Source organism: Meles meles, chromosome 14 (genome assembly GCF_922984935.1).
Source record: "Meles meles chromosome 14, mMelMel3.1 paternal haplotype, whole genome shotgun sequence".
Lineage (NCBI taxonomy): Eukaryota > Metazoa > Chordata > Mammalia > Carnivora > Mustelidae > Meles > Meles meles.
In genome coordinates this window covers 22,683,750-22,700,920 of record NC_060079.1, presented here as the reverse complement: position 1 = coordinate 22,700,920, position 17,171 = coordinate 22,683,750, and the positions used below count along the sequence as shown (strand labels likewise).

General features: G+C 41.7%; 1 protein-coding gene across 1 annotated transcript in view; it reads left to right on the top strand.

Moving 5' to 3' along the window:
- WDFY2 (WD repeat and FYVE domain containing 2) overlaps positions 1 to 17,171 on the top strand; it is a 180,506-nt gene that overhangs the window by 85,518 nt on the left and 77,817 nt on the right. Inside the window, exon 3 of the mRNA XM_045978127.1 lies at positions 4,937 to 5,010. Within this exon, the coding sequence (XP_045834083.1) occupies positions 4,937 to 5,010 (74 nt within the window). The remainder of the gene's footprint in view (positions 1 to 4,936; positions 5,011 to 17,171) is intronic.

The following is a 17,171-nucleotide window of genomic DNA, read 5'->3' as shown; positions in this document are numbered from 1 at the left end:
GCAATTGAAGTCCTAAATATAAGTGTTCTTAGTAAAACATGGGTTAAATATTGTAAACCTAATAAATATTGTCTTGTGATAGACAGGAGTGAATGACATAGTGTCCATGAATTAAATATTTATTGTGTGGTGGTGGGGTGCTCCTTGAAGTTTTTTAAAGATTTTATTTGTTTATTTGAGAGGGAAAGAATATGAGTGGAGGGGAGGGGCAAAGGGAGAGGGAGAAACAGATTCCTCGCTGAGCAGGGAACCTAATGTGGGGCTCAGTCCCAGGACCCTGAGATCGTGACCTGTACCAAAGGCCGATGCTGACAGAGCCACCCAGGCGCCCCTCCTTGAAGTCCTCTTATTGTAGGGTCCTCATAATCAACCTGATCAGGATTCCTTTAATACCTGAAGTTTTATTCATGGAAGTACCATTGTTGGCTTAGTTTTAAAGAGACCACTAGAACATCCCATGAGGATTAGTGTGTCCCGCCAAGTAATGCCTTTACCATTGTAAAGCAGTCAGTGTGATTGAAATCCACCGCTTCAATGAAACTTGTGTTTATTTGAGTAAAGTCCAACCTGTAAGCAAAGGACAGAAAATAAATGTCATAAAATGAAAAGAATTTTAGGTATAAATAACAGAAATTAGGTAACTTCCCCCCCATAAGAGTATTTTGAGAATGCTTTCTCAACTATTTTTTTAAAAAACAAGAGCCATATATATATATTTCTGTCTGTATTTTTTTTTTTTTTTTTTTTGGAGACTACTTGACGGATAGAAGTATCAGAAGTAGAAGTAGCCAATTTCTCTTAATCCATTTAATTCATTTAATCACTAACTCTGTTGAGGTTGATGTCAGTCTCTTGAGTTCCATTTCTTTGGGGCTTATATCTCTTGGGCTTTTCTCCCTTCAAATTAAATGGTCATTAATATATCCGCCAAGACTGGGGCTTCTCTTTATTTCAGTTTTCCCTAAACCTTACACTGAATATCTGCCTGAAACTATAAAGATTTCATTTTTAAAAATTCTCAATGTTATGGAAGCCTTTAATTTTTAAAATAAGATTTTGACAGGCCATCAAGGCCTAAAGTCCTGATACTTGCATAAGAGACTATTATTTTTCATTACTCATAGACCTCCACAAATTTCTTTTCCATCTTATTTGTGCCTTTTAATATCTTCCAGAAATTTTGCCAAATAACTTCTTTTGGCTATCCTCAGTCTGAAACAGAAAAGAGAAAAGGCCAGTCTTAATCAGATAGCATAGAAATGAGTTCTTGGGGTGCCTGGGTGGCTCAGTGGGTTAAAGCCTCTGCCTTCGACTCAGGTCATGATCTCAGGTCCTGGGATCGAGCCCCACATTGGGCTCTCTGCTCAGCTGGGAGCTTGCTTCCTCTCCTCTCTCTTTCTGCCTGCCTCTCTGCCTACTTGTGATCTCTGTCAAATAAATAAATAAAATCTTTTTAAAAAAATGAGTTCTTGTACTATTTTATTGAGGAGTAAACCATGGGCATTGTTTTTCTTAGGTTTTAATAGACATGTTGGGGAAAAAATGGGAACCTAATGTATAATGTATAACATCAGCAAGACCAGTGGCAAGGCCTTGAATTTCAGTTACTGGGTTTGTGTAGGAACAGTCCCAGGCAAACTCCATACAGATGGTATATGTGGGAGGCCTTGGCAAATGGGGGTTACCCCACAAAGCTTACCAGGTGTGGTTATCTTTTCTTGTGGGGAAAACAGTTAAAGGTGAAGGAAATAAATGTATCTTCAGGTTTTGTATCATGCTGTATTTATTTCATCTCGAGTTCAAGGATGCAGCTTTGAAGGAGAAAGTCAGTGGAGGAGCTATATTGTCATTTTATGGGTCTGGTCAGCCATCTCACTGAGCCTTTGGAGAAAGCACTGCAAGGTGGGAGAGTAGAAAGCTCTCAGCCATTTCATCTCTGACCTCAACTCTCAGCCATCAGATGATCAGATGGAGCAATTCTTTATTGACCTAGGAACTATTAATTTTATATCATTTAAAGCTGAATTCTTACTTGTGAAACATCACATTTTTGCAATGCAGCTACAAATATTGTGGCTTAAGTCATATATTTTTTTCCCCTACCCTTCCTGCTGAGGGACCCTTTTTACCATTTGGCCAGAATTACCATTAATTTACTGTGACTTATTATCCTTCCCGGACAGTTTTTCCCCTTTGATATTTTCTTGCATGGGTAGGAACCCATTTTGTATGGGCCATGAGACGAGTCTTTCAGAGCCCGCTTTTTTTGTTAATTTCTGGTGAGTTGAATTTAGAAGGATCTCTCTTGTCATTCTGTCTATTCCCCCATTTCCCAAAAGGAAAGGCATTTACTGTAACAACAGATACGGGCATCAATATTCTCTTCAGTCCACTCCCTGCCTCCTTGGCCCTGCCTGGGCCTATGGGTAACCAGCCCAGGGCCTATTCCTGTGAGAGTGTCACAGTTGGGAAATGATTTGAGGAGCATCAGAAGGCTCACCTACCAAAAGTCTTTTGCTACACACACACACACACACACACACACACACACAAAGTGTGTGCGTGCACACATGCAAACACACAGGTTTGCTTGGTGTTTCACCAATAATGCTCCATTGGAGGGGTGGCTTTGTTTTGGGGGGCAGCTGGAAGCTAATGCTCTTCAGCTCTGGCAATTCCCTGTCTAGAACCATCTTGGGTTCAAGTATATGTGTTCTAGAACAACAGGATTTCTAAAGTAAATTTCATTTGTTTATGGGATTCTCTGGGAAAGGTCTCTTCCTTTTGAATGCTGGTGATGTTTTCTTCCTGTAAACATAAAGTGATTTGGCCTATAATGATGACGTTGGGATGAGTCTTCCAGTTCCTGTACACAGTTGGGGCCACAATCTATAAATTCCTTGATGACAGCTGTAATTCCTTATCATTATATCACATGCCTGGAACGCAGTAAGCATTCTGCATTTTTGTTAAAAGAATAATAGGAAATCTAGTAAAAGGGCGAAGAAATCCAGAAAGAAATAGAAATGTAGATGTCACGGTAGCCTATGCAGTGTTGTAAACAAGTCATTTAAGTCACATTCAGAGAGCAGTTTGTTTTCTAACTATTACATAAGCAGATATGAACTTTGGAGGAAATCACACAGAAGAGACTTTTTCATATGGTCAGGCAGGCAGCTAAATGATGAAGTTATTCTTGACCAGTGTATAGCCCTTTGGGGTTTTGCTTCATAGGCTCATGCTTATATCTTAGTACACTATAAGATATTTAAAACTTTTAACAGGAATAGCAAAAGAATAAGACTAATACAGTCTTAATCTTGTACATGAACACAAAAACAGTTCCAATTCTCCATGTATGTTTTTAGGTCTCCATGTACTTTATGTAGTTGTTATCACAGTGTATTTTTTCTTTTGTTCTTTTCAGCTAACATGATTATTTTCCACGAAATCATTAGATTTTAATCCTGAATGCATGTTACAGGCTTATGAGACCTTGCATCTTAACACCTGCCTAGAAATTGTGCCTACATAATTGATGGGGTATAGGCGAGACTGACTGACTTCCTTAGGGCAGCGCATTAAATATCATTTGACTACGTTTTGCAGCAGTGTCCTTTTGGGAATCCAGTTTAATTTTGTGGCTGATCAGGGTGAAGATACTCTGCTGTTCTGGTAGAAGTGAGGGGGAGGGGGGAGTTATTCTTTGTGTTTCCATTTTCTGAATATATCACGATTGAAAATTAGAAAAAAGCAAATACTTCATGCGGTTTGAAAGATCTTTTTTGTTGTTCAGGGTCCTTTTATAGAGAATAAAAAAACGTTACTAAGTGATCTGTTATGCAGTGTCTCTCTTAGTAGAACTTGAAATTCTTTTATAGTTTAGAGGTAATCTAAGTAGGGTATTTCAAAATAGGACTGCGTGTTTGAATGAAGTCTTTGAACCTTCTCCAACTTCTTTATTCCTGTGTGACCTTGAGTAAGACATCTAATCATAACTGGAAAGTAGGAGTAAGGCTGTCCGAGGCTGATTCTGATTACGATGATGCGCACTTTGTCATGTACGGGGCGACTGTGAGGGTGGAGGAGAAATTTAAAAATTGTGTTGGACTTGTTTTTAGAACAACTATTTTAGTGTAGCGTAAATTGTCAACAGGCCCCATTCTTATGAGCCGGTGGCAATAGAGAAGGCAGGGATGGGGAAGCTTACTCCTCACTAAGCACTTCTTGCCCACACTGGCTTCAAGGCATGCTTAGTTTACTGCTCAGTTATACTCAGGTAGTAGCCAGTTTTGCAGAACAGGGAGGCTCTACCCAGCCTTGATTTCTTTCCTATGGAGCCTGGCCCTGTGTCCAGCTGGTTCCCCTAAACAAGACAGATCCTCAGTCTCTTTCACTCAGCAACCGTCAATGCTAAGAGTAAAAGACTTGTTCTGTTAGTCCACATGCCCCGAAACAATTTGGAATCAAAAACCAGATTTTTATACTAATGTGTGTACATGAGGGGAGGAGGGAATTATAAGATCTTTCTTTATATTTTTTCCCTAGTTGAGAAAAGATAGGTTGTTTCTATTAAAGATGGGATTTGAGTGGAAGAGATAGATCTAGAGCAGAGGGATTACACAGCACAAAATATTGTTAATCTAGTCAAGCAAATTTCGATTCCATACTGACGGAACAGCTGAGACCAAGTGCCTTGGAACTAGTCCAGTTTGAGAATATCTTACTCGTTATATTCATTAAAAGGATAACTGAAAAAACTAGGGGTTGGTTGTAAGATTACTGTTTTTATTTTTTGGTGTGTGGGCGTTAAATGAACTGTTTTTCAGAAAATAGTGGGGAAAAAAATAGCCACACACTCTTAGCTAGTTAGTCACTCCTGAATCGATGAGAATCATCATTTTGTTAATTTCATCAACATGTTCATTTCTTTCAGCTCCATGTTCATGCATGTCTTTTAACCCGGAAACAAGAAGACTGTCCATAGGTCTAGACAATGGTACAATCTCAGTAAGTACACATAAATAAGATTTCCAGTTGAAATACTTCCCTTCCTGTGGAGTATGTGTATATGTATTGTGATGAGAATTATTTATTAGTTGTTTTTTTCAAATGAACAAATTCGTTTTCTTGCTAAGTGAAGTGGAATTTGCAGTGCAGCAGATTACGGTGAAGTGTAGGGAGAGCTGGTATCAGGCTCCATTTAAGTGTTGACAAGATTCAGCTTGCCTTCCCATGGACCCAGTGGCTAGAATGGGAGCTTTAGGAGGCCCGTGAGTGAACTCTGTGAATCTGTGTGTTAGTGAGAGCACGCAGGGATACTCAAGGCTGTGATCAGATGGTTAATCATGGTGTCATGTGCTTCCTCAGACAAGTGACAGAACACAAGGGAAATGTCTTCTCAGACCTGCATATCTGATCTCTGATACTTGATGTTTTTTTCCTTTCCCTCTTCTTCTGCTCCTTCTTGTCTTAACTCCCTCTAGCTGTGAAGAGAGTCCTGTAAATTGTATGAATGTGTACCAAAAAAAAAAAAAAAATCACAGAATCTACATTAGGCTGTAGGGTAGAGTAAGATAAATACTAGGCTTTTTTTTTTTTTTTTTTTTTTTTTTTTTTAATACCTATAGATCTTGAGGGAACTGAAGTGATTAGGGATTGGGAGTTTCAGGTTTTACTTCTTAACTTAATTATTTTTTAAAAAATATGTTTAGTTTCAGCTACTTTTTTAACTAAGTGCAACAAGACTGATCTGGCAAATTCTCCATTTTGGTAAATTATGCATTATTGCCTGCAGTCCTGACAAGAGAAGCCCTGCTTTGGGACCCGTGAATTAAAGGACCCTGTTCTGCCTGGCCACATTTCCCTAGAGGATGAAGGACCCTAAGAGGTCTAGGGGTTGTGCCCAGCCTAGACTCTCACGCCACCTACCCCCATGTTCTGAGTACCCGACTTGAATTTTCCTGACCCCAAATAGCTTAGACTCTGCATGTACTGTATTGGAACTTCAAGGAGTCTAGAAATTCTAAATTCCTTCCTGTACCTCCAGGTGGTTGAAGGTATATTTGTTAAGATTTGAGGAAGCGACCATATTTTATTAATAGTTTAACTTGATATATAACTTTTAAATATTTAGACATATGGAACGTGGATTTCCATCTGTAATCATAACCTGATTCTTACAAGGGGTCTGAAGAGGTGGGCTTGGAATTTTTCATTTGGTCTTTAGTCAAAACATTTGTTTGGTAACTCTTACGGAAATTTTAACAGTATTATTAAATATGTATCTGCCTGTTGACAAATATTTATGGAATTTCTATCATGTCCAGTGCAGTTGGGAGGTGTGTAAACTCTGTTCTGTAGGAAGACAGCAGAGAAGTAAATGATACGGATCTTCATCTGGTATTTTTAAAAAGTGGGGTGTGGGGGGGATAAATTTATTTTTGAAAAATGAAGGGGGGTAACTGGATTGTTCAGTGAACTGAAGTTCACTGCAAAGGAAATCTGAAAAGATGAGCTAAGATCTATATATTGTCCCAACAGTTCGTGGAATAGTATATGTAACACTCACTGTCCATGAAAAGACTTAAGTGTATATAACATATGGGTGAGTCTTTGCATTTTTTGAAATCAGTGTAGGTGGTACATGGGTGCTGATAAATTTGGCTTTAAAGGCGAGAAAGGTGACCAAAGTAAGTTATGGAGTGTTCTGGCTATTTAATGTGTATAAGAGGAGAGACCATCTTAGCCATTATTTGTTTAGTGAATGAAACTGCCAGAGAAGTGGAACATAAATCAGGGGGGCTAGCTTGGGATGCTTCTGGTGTAGCCGTACCAGGTGGATATAGCAAGCCTTACCTTACTCTGATCTCCTAGAAAAGATTAAGAACCCAACTTCTATGACATAATTTCCTTAAAAGAACCTGTTCATGTTGTCAAAGCCGATGACTCTGTATTCTCATTTGAAGAACTGTGAAGAGCTGAGTTAGGAAAGGCACACGGAGAGAAGGGCTTTTTTAAGGTTCCATGTTCTCACTGTGGTTGGAAATACGCAAAGTCTCAGCTTTCCGGTCCTGAGAAATGCTATGCAGAGACTGCTCATTCTCTGTTCCTGAGTATAACAAATAAACTTTAAAAAGAAGTAACTAGTTAACTTTTTTTTTGGGGGGGGGGCGAACTTATTTAAAAAAAAAAAAAGAATGGAGGACATCAGAATTTAAGTCCTCGTGTCTCTTTATTCTGCTGAATGAAAAAGATTGACGAGACAGTTAACCTTACATAACTGAAATGAATTAGAGATGAAGTGGAGACAGCCAGTACAGACTATGGTTTCAAAAACTTGTCTGCAAAAGGAAGGAGAGGGAGGGTAAGCGCTGCAACAAGATGAGACATTAGACAAGCAGCGGGGGGGTTTCTGAGCGACTCAGAGAATTTAGCTTTGGAGAAGAGTGGAGACACTGTTGAGAGAGAGAGAAAGGCTGAGGCAGTTCTGAGATGCAGGAGAGGAATGATCTTTTCAGTTTCTCCTGAAGTAGCAAGTTAGATCACCTACTCAGAGAAGCTAGAGGGGGTGAGGGTGTGTTCTCATGTCTGTACATTTCACTCTTGCTAATCTTAGAACTAGAACCCTGATTCCCCTTCTGCCGTCTTGGTGTACAGAGTCCCAATTCTCTCTCATCGCCTTGCTCCAATGTCATCTCCCTTTTTGTGCTTTGGTTTTTGTTTTGTTGGATGGTTCCTCAGCCCTTCCAATTGAAATGAATCACACACATTACTCCATAGGTTAGCCGTATTATATTGCTCATTTAACTTGTTTTGTAAAAAGTTTTTAAGTCTGTCTCCTCCATTAAAGTGTTGAGTGTTGAGGAGTTGGCCTGTCCCTTACTCATCGTAGTAGGGTTCCTTGTACAAATTAGGGACTCAATGAATAATTGGTTAGATGAGTTGCTGACTGAAGTACAAATGCTATTATTATTTAGTATAGCTGGCTGTACTAAGTACCTGCTTGAATTCTGAGATAGTTTATTTGCATAATACTGTTGCCATTCAAAATATTTGTCGCAATGGGATTACCTTCTGCAGGGGAAAACATTATGCCCAATAATTTAATTCATCTTGAGTTTTCAGAACTGTCATCTGTTTTAATGTCAAAGAAGTCACTCATATTGTGCAGACTGCTATTCATGCTGAAGTAGGACTTTGAAATTTTCTTTTTTAAAGTTTTATTTATTTATTAAAGGTTTATTTATTATTTATTTGAGACAAAGCATGAGCAGAGGGAAGAGGCAGTGGGAGAGGGAAGCCCGATGTGAGGCTTGATCCCAAGACCCTGGGACCATGACCAGAGCCAAAGGCAGATGCTTAACTGACCGAGCCACCCAGGTGCCCTTTCCTTTCCTTTCTTTTCCTTTTCCTTTTGCTTTTGCTTTTCCTTTCCTTTCCATTTTTTAAAAAAAAATTTTTAAAGTTTCTTTTTAAAATTTATTTGTTTGACAGAGAGAGACACAGCGAGAGAGGTAACACAAGCCGGGTGGGTGGGAGAGGGAGAAGCAGACTTCCTGCCAAGCAGGGAGCCCGACGTGGGGCTCCACCCCAGGACCCCAGGATCATGACCCGAGCTGGGCGGATACTTAACGACTAAGCCACAGAGGCGCCCCTTTTCTTTTTTAAAGATTTTTGTTTTTAATGTATTCATGTGCCAGAGAGAGCAAGCCAGTGAGAGTATGAGCAAGGGGGAGGGGCAGACTCCCTGCTGAGCTGGAAGCTGGACACTGGTGATCCCAGGACCCTGGGATCAAGACCTGAGGGGAAGGTAGATGCTAAGTGACTGACCCACCCAGGACTCTGAAACTTTCTATCACAGTATCTCATGTATTCTAGCCAACCAACAAATAAATCTAAATATCAACAATGTGCAAAATAGTAAGTTCGATTCTAACATGTGGCTCCTGGTCTCAGAAAGCTTATTCAGTTGGGAGAGGGGAGCATGAAATTGTGAAATAAGTAACACAGAGTAAAAAAAAAAAAATAACAGCCCCAACAGCAGTACACCAGTGAACGCAATGCTGATGGGACAGTGAGGGCAGGGGAGCATGGGAGGTAATGGTCCGGGTCAGCCCCGTGGAGACAGGCTGTGAGCTGGGTATAGAACATGGGCTAGGATTTCGCTGGCTGAAGATGGGAAGGTAAGGTGTTTCAGGCAAAGTGAATGGCATAGGGGAAGAGAGCATGGTGGTAAGAGAGGGCAAGAAGGGGCGCCTGGGTGGCTCAGTGGGTTAAGCCGCTGCCTTCAGCTCAGGTCATGATCTCAGGGTCCTGGGATCGAGTCCCACATCGGACTCTCTGCTCAGTGGAGAGCCTGTTTCCCTTCCTCTCTCTCTGCCTGCCTCTCTTGTGATTTCTCTCTGTCAAATAAATAAATAAAATCTTAAAAAAAAAAAAAAGAGAGGGCAAGCAGTGTTTGGAGAGAAATGAACTAGTCTGAGAAGTGGAATATTAAATACACAAGGTGTCTGGGGTCCTGGCCCAGGATGAGTAGTTGGCATTTGAAGGAGCTGGATCCCCGACAAGGCAGCTCTCCCTCCAGCACCACAGAGAGGATACACCACAGGTATTCAGAGAGGATAATTGGTGAGGAAATGTCCACACAGAAATGGAAGAACTTCCTTAAACTAATTTTCGCCGACTCTGGTGAATAATGGCTTAGTTATAGAGATGTATAGATGCTAATCTTCATAACTATATAGATTTTCTGCTTCATCAGAACTGTTAGTGAGCCAGAGTTTTTATTGAAATCTTGCTGGATAAATGCATATTTATTGAAATCCCCCCCCCCCGATCAAATGATAAATCTCTGTTTTCTGAAGATTGTTTTCATATATTTGTTTATGGTAAATTTGGGATGAGAAGAAAAGAGTCATCTGTATAATGGTTAGCATTCAGGACAATGATTATTATATAACAATAAGTGATTTTTTTTTTTTAAGAATAAACGCTATTGACCATGTATGGATTTATTGCTACTGTTTTGTATGGATTTATTGCTACTGTTTTGGTAGTTCTTGTGGTTATTATCTTCCTGTTCTGTATGTTGGTGTTAGTTCACATAGTTGTCCAAGGGAATGAAAGGGGAAAGAGAACTGAACACTGAGCATACACCATGACCCAGACATTCTGTTTCATGTACATCCCCTCATTCCAGCATCACAGGAATCCTGTGATGTAGGTGGCATCACTCAGCATTTCTCAGAAAAGGACACTAAGGCTTGGAGAGCTCATGTGCCTTCTCCAGCGTACATAGCCAGGAAGCATCCGTTAGCTGAGCTGGGAACTCTGGGTTCCCCGTGAAGCCTGGGGTTTCTCCTCACCTGTACTGCCATCCACTTCTTTGTCCAGAAAGGCTAAAGGCTTTCCATTCCCTGTCCATTTGTTCTTGCCTGATAGGTAATTATATCTCTACTTACCAAGTATTCTTGGGCGTGGTGCCTCATTTGTTTGTGGGACTGTCTCCTTGGATAGACTCTGAACTGCCTGAAGGCAGAGACCATGTCTGTTTCAGCTGGTGTCCTAACAGAGTTCCCAGGCCACTGTAGACGCTTTGTAAAATGGCGAGTGAGGAGAGAAAGGCATTTCAATTTATGTCATCGGGTTGCTAACACCAGAGTCAGCCACTCAGCTGGCAAAGGTAAATTGCTCTCCACAGTTGACACATGGGAGCGATTCTTGTTTACATGACTAGTTTGGGCATTTGGAAGAATTTGATGTCCATACTATGCTTCTTGAAATTCATAAACAGAGATTCACTAAGCAAACAACTAAGAAACCAAAGCAGAGACAGAACATGTTCCTGACAGTTTGTGAGACCCAAAACGATGCTCTTAGTAAGTCTTTCATTGCCTCTTTTTCCACTTAGACTAGAAATCTGTTGAACTTTTGGGATTGCTGAAGGAATAGGCCTTCTCCCATCATTTCCTATTATTTAGAGATTCCCGTTTTACAGATTAAATTAACAGCTTTACAAGAGCATCGCTCTTTGGTCCCCTGTAGTTCTTCCTTACGGGTTGTGTTCTGAAACTGCTTCGTGTAATGGAATTCGCAGGGGTATATGCCTTGGCAGGATCTCATAGATAGGGAATCTGTATCACAGGTCACAGGAATCACTCAGGCAAAGAGTCTGGTTGCAGCAGGGAAGCAAAAAGTGTCTCCTTCCAGAAGGCTGATAGCTTCAAGGGAGAGGTATGTAGTTTCTGAGAGAGAGGATATTACTTTTCCAAGTAAAAGGAGAAATTACCTTTTTGAAAATACAATCCTTAGCATCCACTAAAGGAGACCGAAGAATCATTAGAGCTTTTTTTTTTTATCATCTGAAACCAGGATCTTGAACTCCGCTAGTATTTTACCCTCTTCAGAAGGTCTGAGGTATTGTGACATCTTAGCAGTCCTCTTGTGTTGCCATGGGAGCAAGGTGAGTAATAATTAGTTGCAGCATATTGATACTTGGTATATTACTTTCCCTCCTAACAAAGTACTATACACCAAGTGGCTTAAAACAACAGAATTTATTTTCTCACAGTTCTAGAGACTAATGTCCAAAATCAGGATGTCAATAGGGGTCCTTCTGGAGGCTCGAGGAGAGAATCCTTCTTGTTTTTTCCAAGTTTCTGGTGGTTGCTGGAAATCCTTGGCATTCCTTGGCTCATAGATGTGTCACCCCAATCCCTGCCTCCATCTTCATGTCCCCTTCTTCAGTGTGTCTCCGTGTTTACACATGGCTTTCTTATAAGGACACCAGTCACTGGATTAAGAGCTCACCCTAATCCAGTATGATCTCATCCTAACTAATTATAACTGTAAAGACCTTCACTCCAAATGAGGTCACATTCTGAGGTTCTAGGTGGCCATGTGTTTTGGGAAGACACTATTCAACTCGGGATACCTGATAATATTGTATGTACAGTATTTGCCTAACAGTGTTCTAACAGTTGATTAGGAAATAATTTGGTGAATATGCAGTATGATACCTTCAGGAAGAGGTATCCAAAGATATTATCCTGTAGGCAGAGATAAGAAAATATTACAATTGGAAAACACCTTCATTCTTCTACAGCTGATGCCACCCTCCCCTAGATTAAGTGACATGTTGGTAGGTCACATGTTAAGATAGTCAGGCGGAGCTAGGATTTCCTTGACCTTTCTGTCAGGTTTTCATTTTATGATACCAGTTTAACTTTTTTCATACAACTCAGACAGCCCAACCACAAGGAATTGCCCTAGGATGGTCACTAACGAATTGGAAGCTTGAGTCATTTCATGCATCTAGCCATTGCTAAAAAGATGAGTTTTTTTTGTTTTGTTTTGTTTTGTTTTAAGAGAATTTGAGCTTTTAACGTAACGAGATGTTTTGGATGAGTTGTTTATTACTGTGGGTTGTAATGAGCCTACAGGGACTGAACCCAAATGGTGAGGTCATGCTCTACAGTGATGACAGGTAGCCTACGAATAAAGCATTTCGGCTGTTACCCAAGTTTAGCCTCCAGCTGGGCCACCCTTGCTGGAGAGGTCCCGGTGTGTTCCAGGTTTTGTACTTAAAGAATATTTTTTTTTCCTGCTTAGCAGTAAGGGTCCTGGGGTGCTAACATGCTGCTTGCTTTCTGTGTATTCGTACAGTGTAATTCACTGAAGATGGTTTCGTCAAAGGAGATACTTATTGTTGTTGTGGCAGTTGCTATGTCGTCAGTATTTGTGTGGATCACAGACCTTCTTAGAATGTCTCAAGGACCAGCTTCTCTGACATAACTGTCTCTTCAATGACGGTTATGTCATTGTACATGTCATCCTGTCATCTTTTGTTCAGTACCTGCATGTTCCCTAAAAACTCGGTCAAATGTGGTGAATGCAGATGCCAAGGACATTCTTCAGCCCGGGATTATTTTATGGCATCTACATTGCAATTATGAATTTTTGACTGCCTTCTTGGTCCCTCTTTTACACTGACTCTGCAGCATGCATATCCGTAGGAACACCCAGATTGCCCTGTGTTTTAAATTGTGGTGAGGTGATCCGGTAGAGTACGTGGTAGGTTGAAGTCATTTATATACTATCTCCAGAAGTTATCGGCCACAAAGGAGGCCTTATGAGCACATTGTATTACTATTTCAGAAGGTGGTCATCTTCTTAACTTGGCCACATCAAGTAGTTTATCTGTGTTCAAGAAAGGCAATGGCCAGGAATTGATGAGCATATTAGGTTCTGAGTAACTTTCTCTTAGTCTTGTACCTCAATAATCTCTCTCCTCCCTGGATCCTGCCCGTTGGTTTTATTTTTGTTTTTTAAAGATTTTATTTATTTATTTAAGATTGAAAGAGAGAGAGAGAGAGAGAGAATGAGCAGAGGGAGAGGATGAGGGAGAAACAGACTCCTGATCCACGGGATCGATTCCAGGACCCTGGGACCATGACCTGAGTTGAAGGCAGACACTTAACCAATTGAACCACCCAGGCACTCTGCGCATGGTTTTTAAACATACTTGAGGTATATGGGGTTTTTGTTGTTGTTGTTGTTGTTGTTTATTTGACAGAGATCACAAGTAGGCAGAGAGGCAGGCAGAGAGAGAGGAGGAAGCAGGCTCCCTGCTGAGCAGAGAGCCCGATGCGGGGCTCGATCCCAGGACCCTGAGATCATGACCTGAGCCGAAGGCAGAGGCTTTAACCCACTGAGCCCCCCAGGTGCCCCAGGTATATGGGTTTTTATAAAAATATTTATTTATTTGAGAGAGAGTGAGAGTACAGAGCAAAGAGGCAAAGAGAGTGAGAGAGGGAGCACCCCAAGCAGACCCTGCTGAGCTGCAGAGCCTGATGTGGGGCTTGATCTCACGACCCTGAGATTATGACCTTGAGCCTGATCAAGACTCAGGCACTTAACTGACTGTGCCACCCAGGTGCCCCTGTTTTGTTTTGTTTTGTTTTGTTTTGTTTTTGCTTTTAATGAGAATGAAGACCTCACAGCTCTTCCCTATCCACCTAGTGTTCTGTCTCTCTTCTCTCCATATAATCACACTTCTCACAAGAATTGTCATAGTAGTGACTTTCTGCATTTCCCTACTCCCCTCTCCACCCCCCACCACCAGTGACTCAGACCCCTACAGTTCGGCTGCCAATGCCATCAGTCTGTCCAAACAGCTCCGGCGCTGGTTACAGAAAATCTCCTTGTGAGTCTGTCCAGCTGACGTTCTTAAGTTGTCATCATGTTTGACCTCCCTGCAGCATTTAGCTCTGCTCTTTCTTCCTGAAATAGTTTCTTTACGTACATCCACAACCCTGTACTCTCCTGGTTTTCTTCCTGTTTTCTGCCTGTTTTGTCTCCGTTTTCATCAAAGGATGTCCATTAGCCAGCTTTGGTTGATATTGGAGTTTCTCCACATTCCTTCTAGGCCTTCATCTCTCCACTCTCTGCTCTGGGCTGTCTTTACCTGAGTCATGGCTTCATTTGTAATTTATATGGCAGTAACTCTTAACTTTTTGATCTCTCTTCAGACCTTTTCTCTGACATTCCCATTCCTTCATATTTCCTGTTGAATATCTCAAAGGAACCTGCAGTTCACTAGGTCCAGAATCAGACTCATGTGCCTCCCACATACCTAGTCTTTCCCAGAGTTCCCTATTTCTGTGAGTGTAACCACTGTCCACTCGGTTGCATGAGCTGGGGCTCTGTGGAGTCATTCTCCTTCCTCTTTGCTCGACTCTGCCCGGTCCATCACTGACTGATTTTTACATCCCAAATACCTCTCAGCTTCCACTCCATCATCGTTCTCATTATCATCAACTCCTATCACCACCACCATCTCCCTGCTCATTGTCTCCTCCTTGGACCCTCCGTTGACCTCCTCACTAGTCATCCCGTATCCATTCTGTTGCTTCCAGTCTGGTTTCCATATTGGAGCTAGAAGGATCTTTCCAAAATACACATTTCATTTTGTCCTATCCCCTGCCAAACCTCTTCAGTGGCTTTCCTTTGCTCTTGGGCATAGGCCCAAAGCCTTCCCATGGCCCGTGTGGCCCAGCCGGATCTGGTCCTTTCCTCCACAGCCTCCTTTTGCGCAGTGCCCTCCCTTCTGGAGTTTCAGCCTCAGTTACTTTCAGATGCTTATGCTCACCAGTTTCCATCCTCTCAGGGAGCTCTGCCTTGAGTGAGCTTCCTTTCTCCTTTCCTGCTTAACTCTCATCCTTCAGATTTCAGTTTTGTTTTCATTGCCTTAGGGAGGTCTTCCTTGGTCTTCCAGCAGTTCCATCCTTGGATTATAAATGTTCATAGCACCATGTGCCTGCCCTCTTAGCAGCTGTCTGAGTTGTCATTTTATACTCGTTTGTGTGATTACTTGATGAATGTGAATATTCATCATAAGCTCCACAAGGCAGCGACCGTGTCTGCTTGACTCTTCGTTACATCCCTGACACCCGGCGCAGTGGCCATGAATTGCAAGGGCTCTGTAAATATTCACAGACAAATTAACGAGTGCATTAATTAATATCATCTGTTGCATGGACCGTACATAGGGCTAAGACCACAGGCACTGGAATCGGACTGCCCGAGTTCAGTCACAGCTCTGTCCTCCCTGGGCAAGTTGCTTTACTCTCTGTGCTTCGGTTTTCTCAACTGTAAAATGAGGATAATAATTATAACAATTTTATCGGGTTGTTGTGAGGATTTTCTGACATGGTACACATACAAAGCTCTTAGAACAGTACCCATGCATGTCAAGTGCTCCATGGTATTAGCTCCTTTCTACATCATTGCCTTAGCAACAGCAGCGTCTTCCATTGGTGGTAACCAGGAAGACAGTGACAATCCATGTCATGTGGAGTTAATGGACTGGTTCTGAGGGGAGGAAGTATCTTAATGGCAGCCTTCTTCTTAGGATGGTTCCATTTAATTCTGGTCCCGTCTTTCAATCTTTGCTATGTCACCACAGTAATTCACCAGTGATTTGCAAAAACATGGACTGTCAAAGACTAATTTTTCTGCCCAAAATGTTCTCATCTAGGTTGTTGCCATTTTAACCTTCATCATTCACAGGAATGGTTGAACTCAGAGAGATGTGCAAGATTACTGAAGATGCTCTGAAAGGTATTCAGAGAAGATGTGGCAAATTTCTTATCAGGGAGACATCCTTGCTCCAGCTGATTGAGAAGTGTGGGAGGAGGGAATGCTGTCAGCCATGGGGACTCTGCCACTCTCTATTTATTTAGGAGTCTGAGTTTTATAGACCCAACGTCCAGACAGCTGTCTGTGCCCCTACAGAGTTTTACAACACTAGGAATCAGTCTTGTTTCATAAATCTTTTCTTAAATCTTTTCTTAACCATTTCCATCCAGGCATATAGAACATTCTCTGTGTGCACAAGTATTTTACTGATGTTTGCTTGGAGCTAATCTTTTATATAAACTGTAGAGCTGAACCACCGTTCTCATGTCACTGATATTTAGATGGCAAAGTTCAGAGCCCAGAGGGACTGGGGTGGCATTTCCATGTCAATTACCTTTGAAGGCATTCCTCCCAAAGTACCTTGACAACAGCAGTCATGAAACCGACCCCCCAAAGAGCCATCTGACATTTATTCTTTCACTGTAAAGCCTGAGAACGCACGAGAGCCAAAACGTGTGAAGGAAGCAGTTATTCTTTTATAGCCCTTCCTGTCGCCGGATTGCCATCACCTGTGTTCCTCACCTACGCAGTGATCTGAGACAGTCTCGAGCACAGTCTGCCTGCTGACTGACTATGGCAGCGGAGAGGAGCATTAGATAAGTCCTGGTCCTTGGGGTTCAGTGGGGGTTCCGTGCTGGCCTGTGTTTCTTTGTTTTACTGTGGGATGCTAAAGTGACTCAGGGTCATGGTACCCCCGAGTTTTTGTTTCCCAGATGGGTGCCCCTCCCTGTTTATTTACTGCTTCTACAGCTCTGCACCTTGAGTGTGGGCTCCACAGTCCACCCATCTCCACTTTTGCCTCCTTACTGATGGGGGAATAACCCTTCTCACAGTTATTGGTGAATATTACATTTTTATAAATATTGGCTGAGCATCAAAGACCACCATCAGCATAGACCTTCAGCTCACTGAAGCCAATTACACGGTTGCAAAAAGACTGCTAACCGCATTGGCACATAGAACAGCACAGC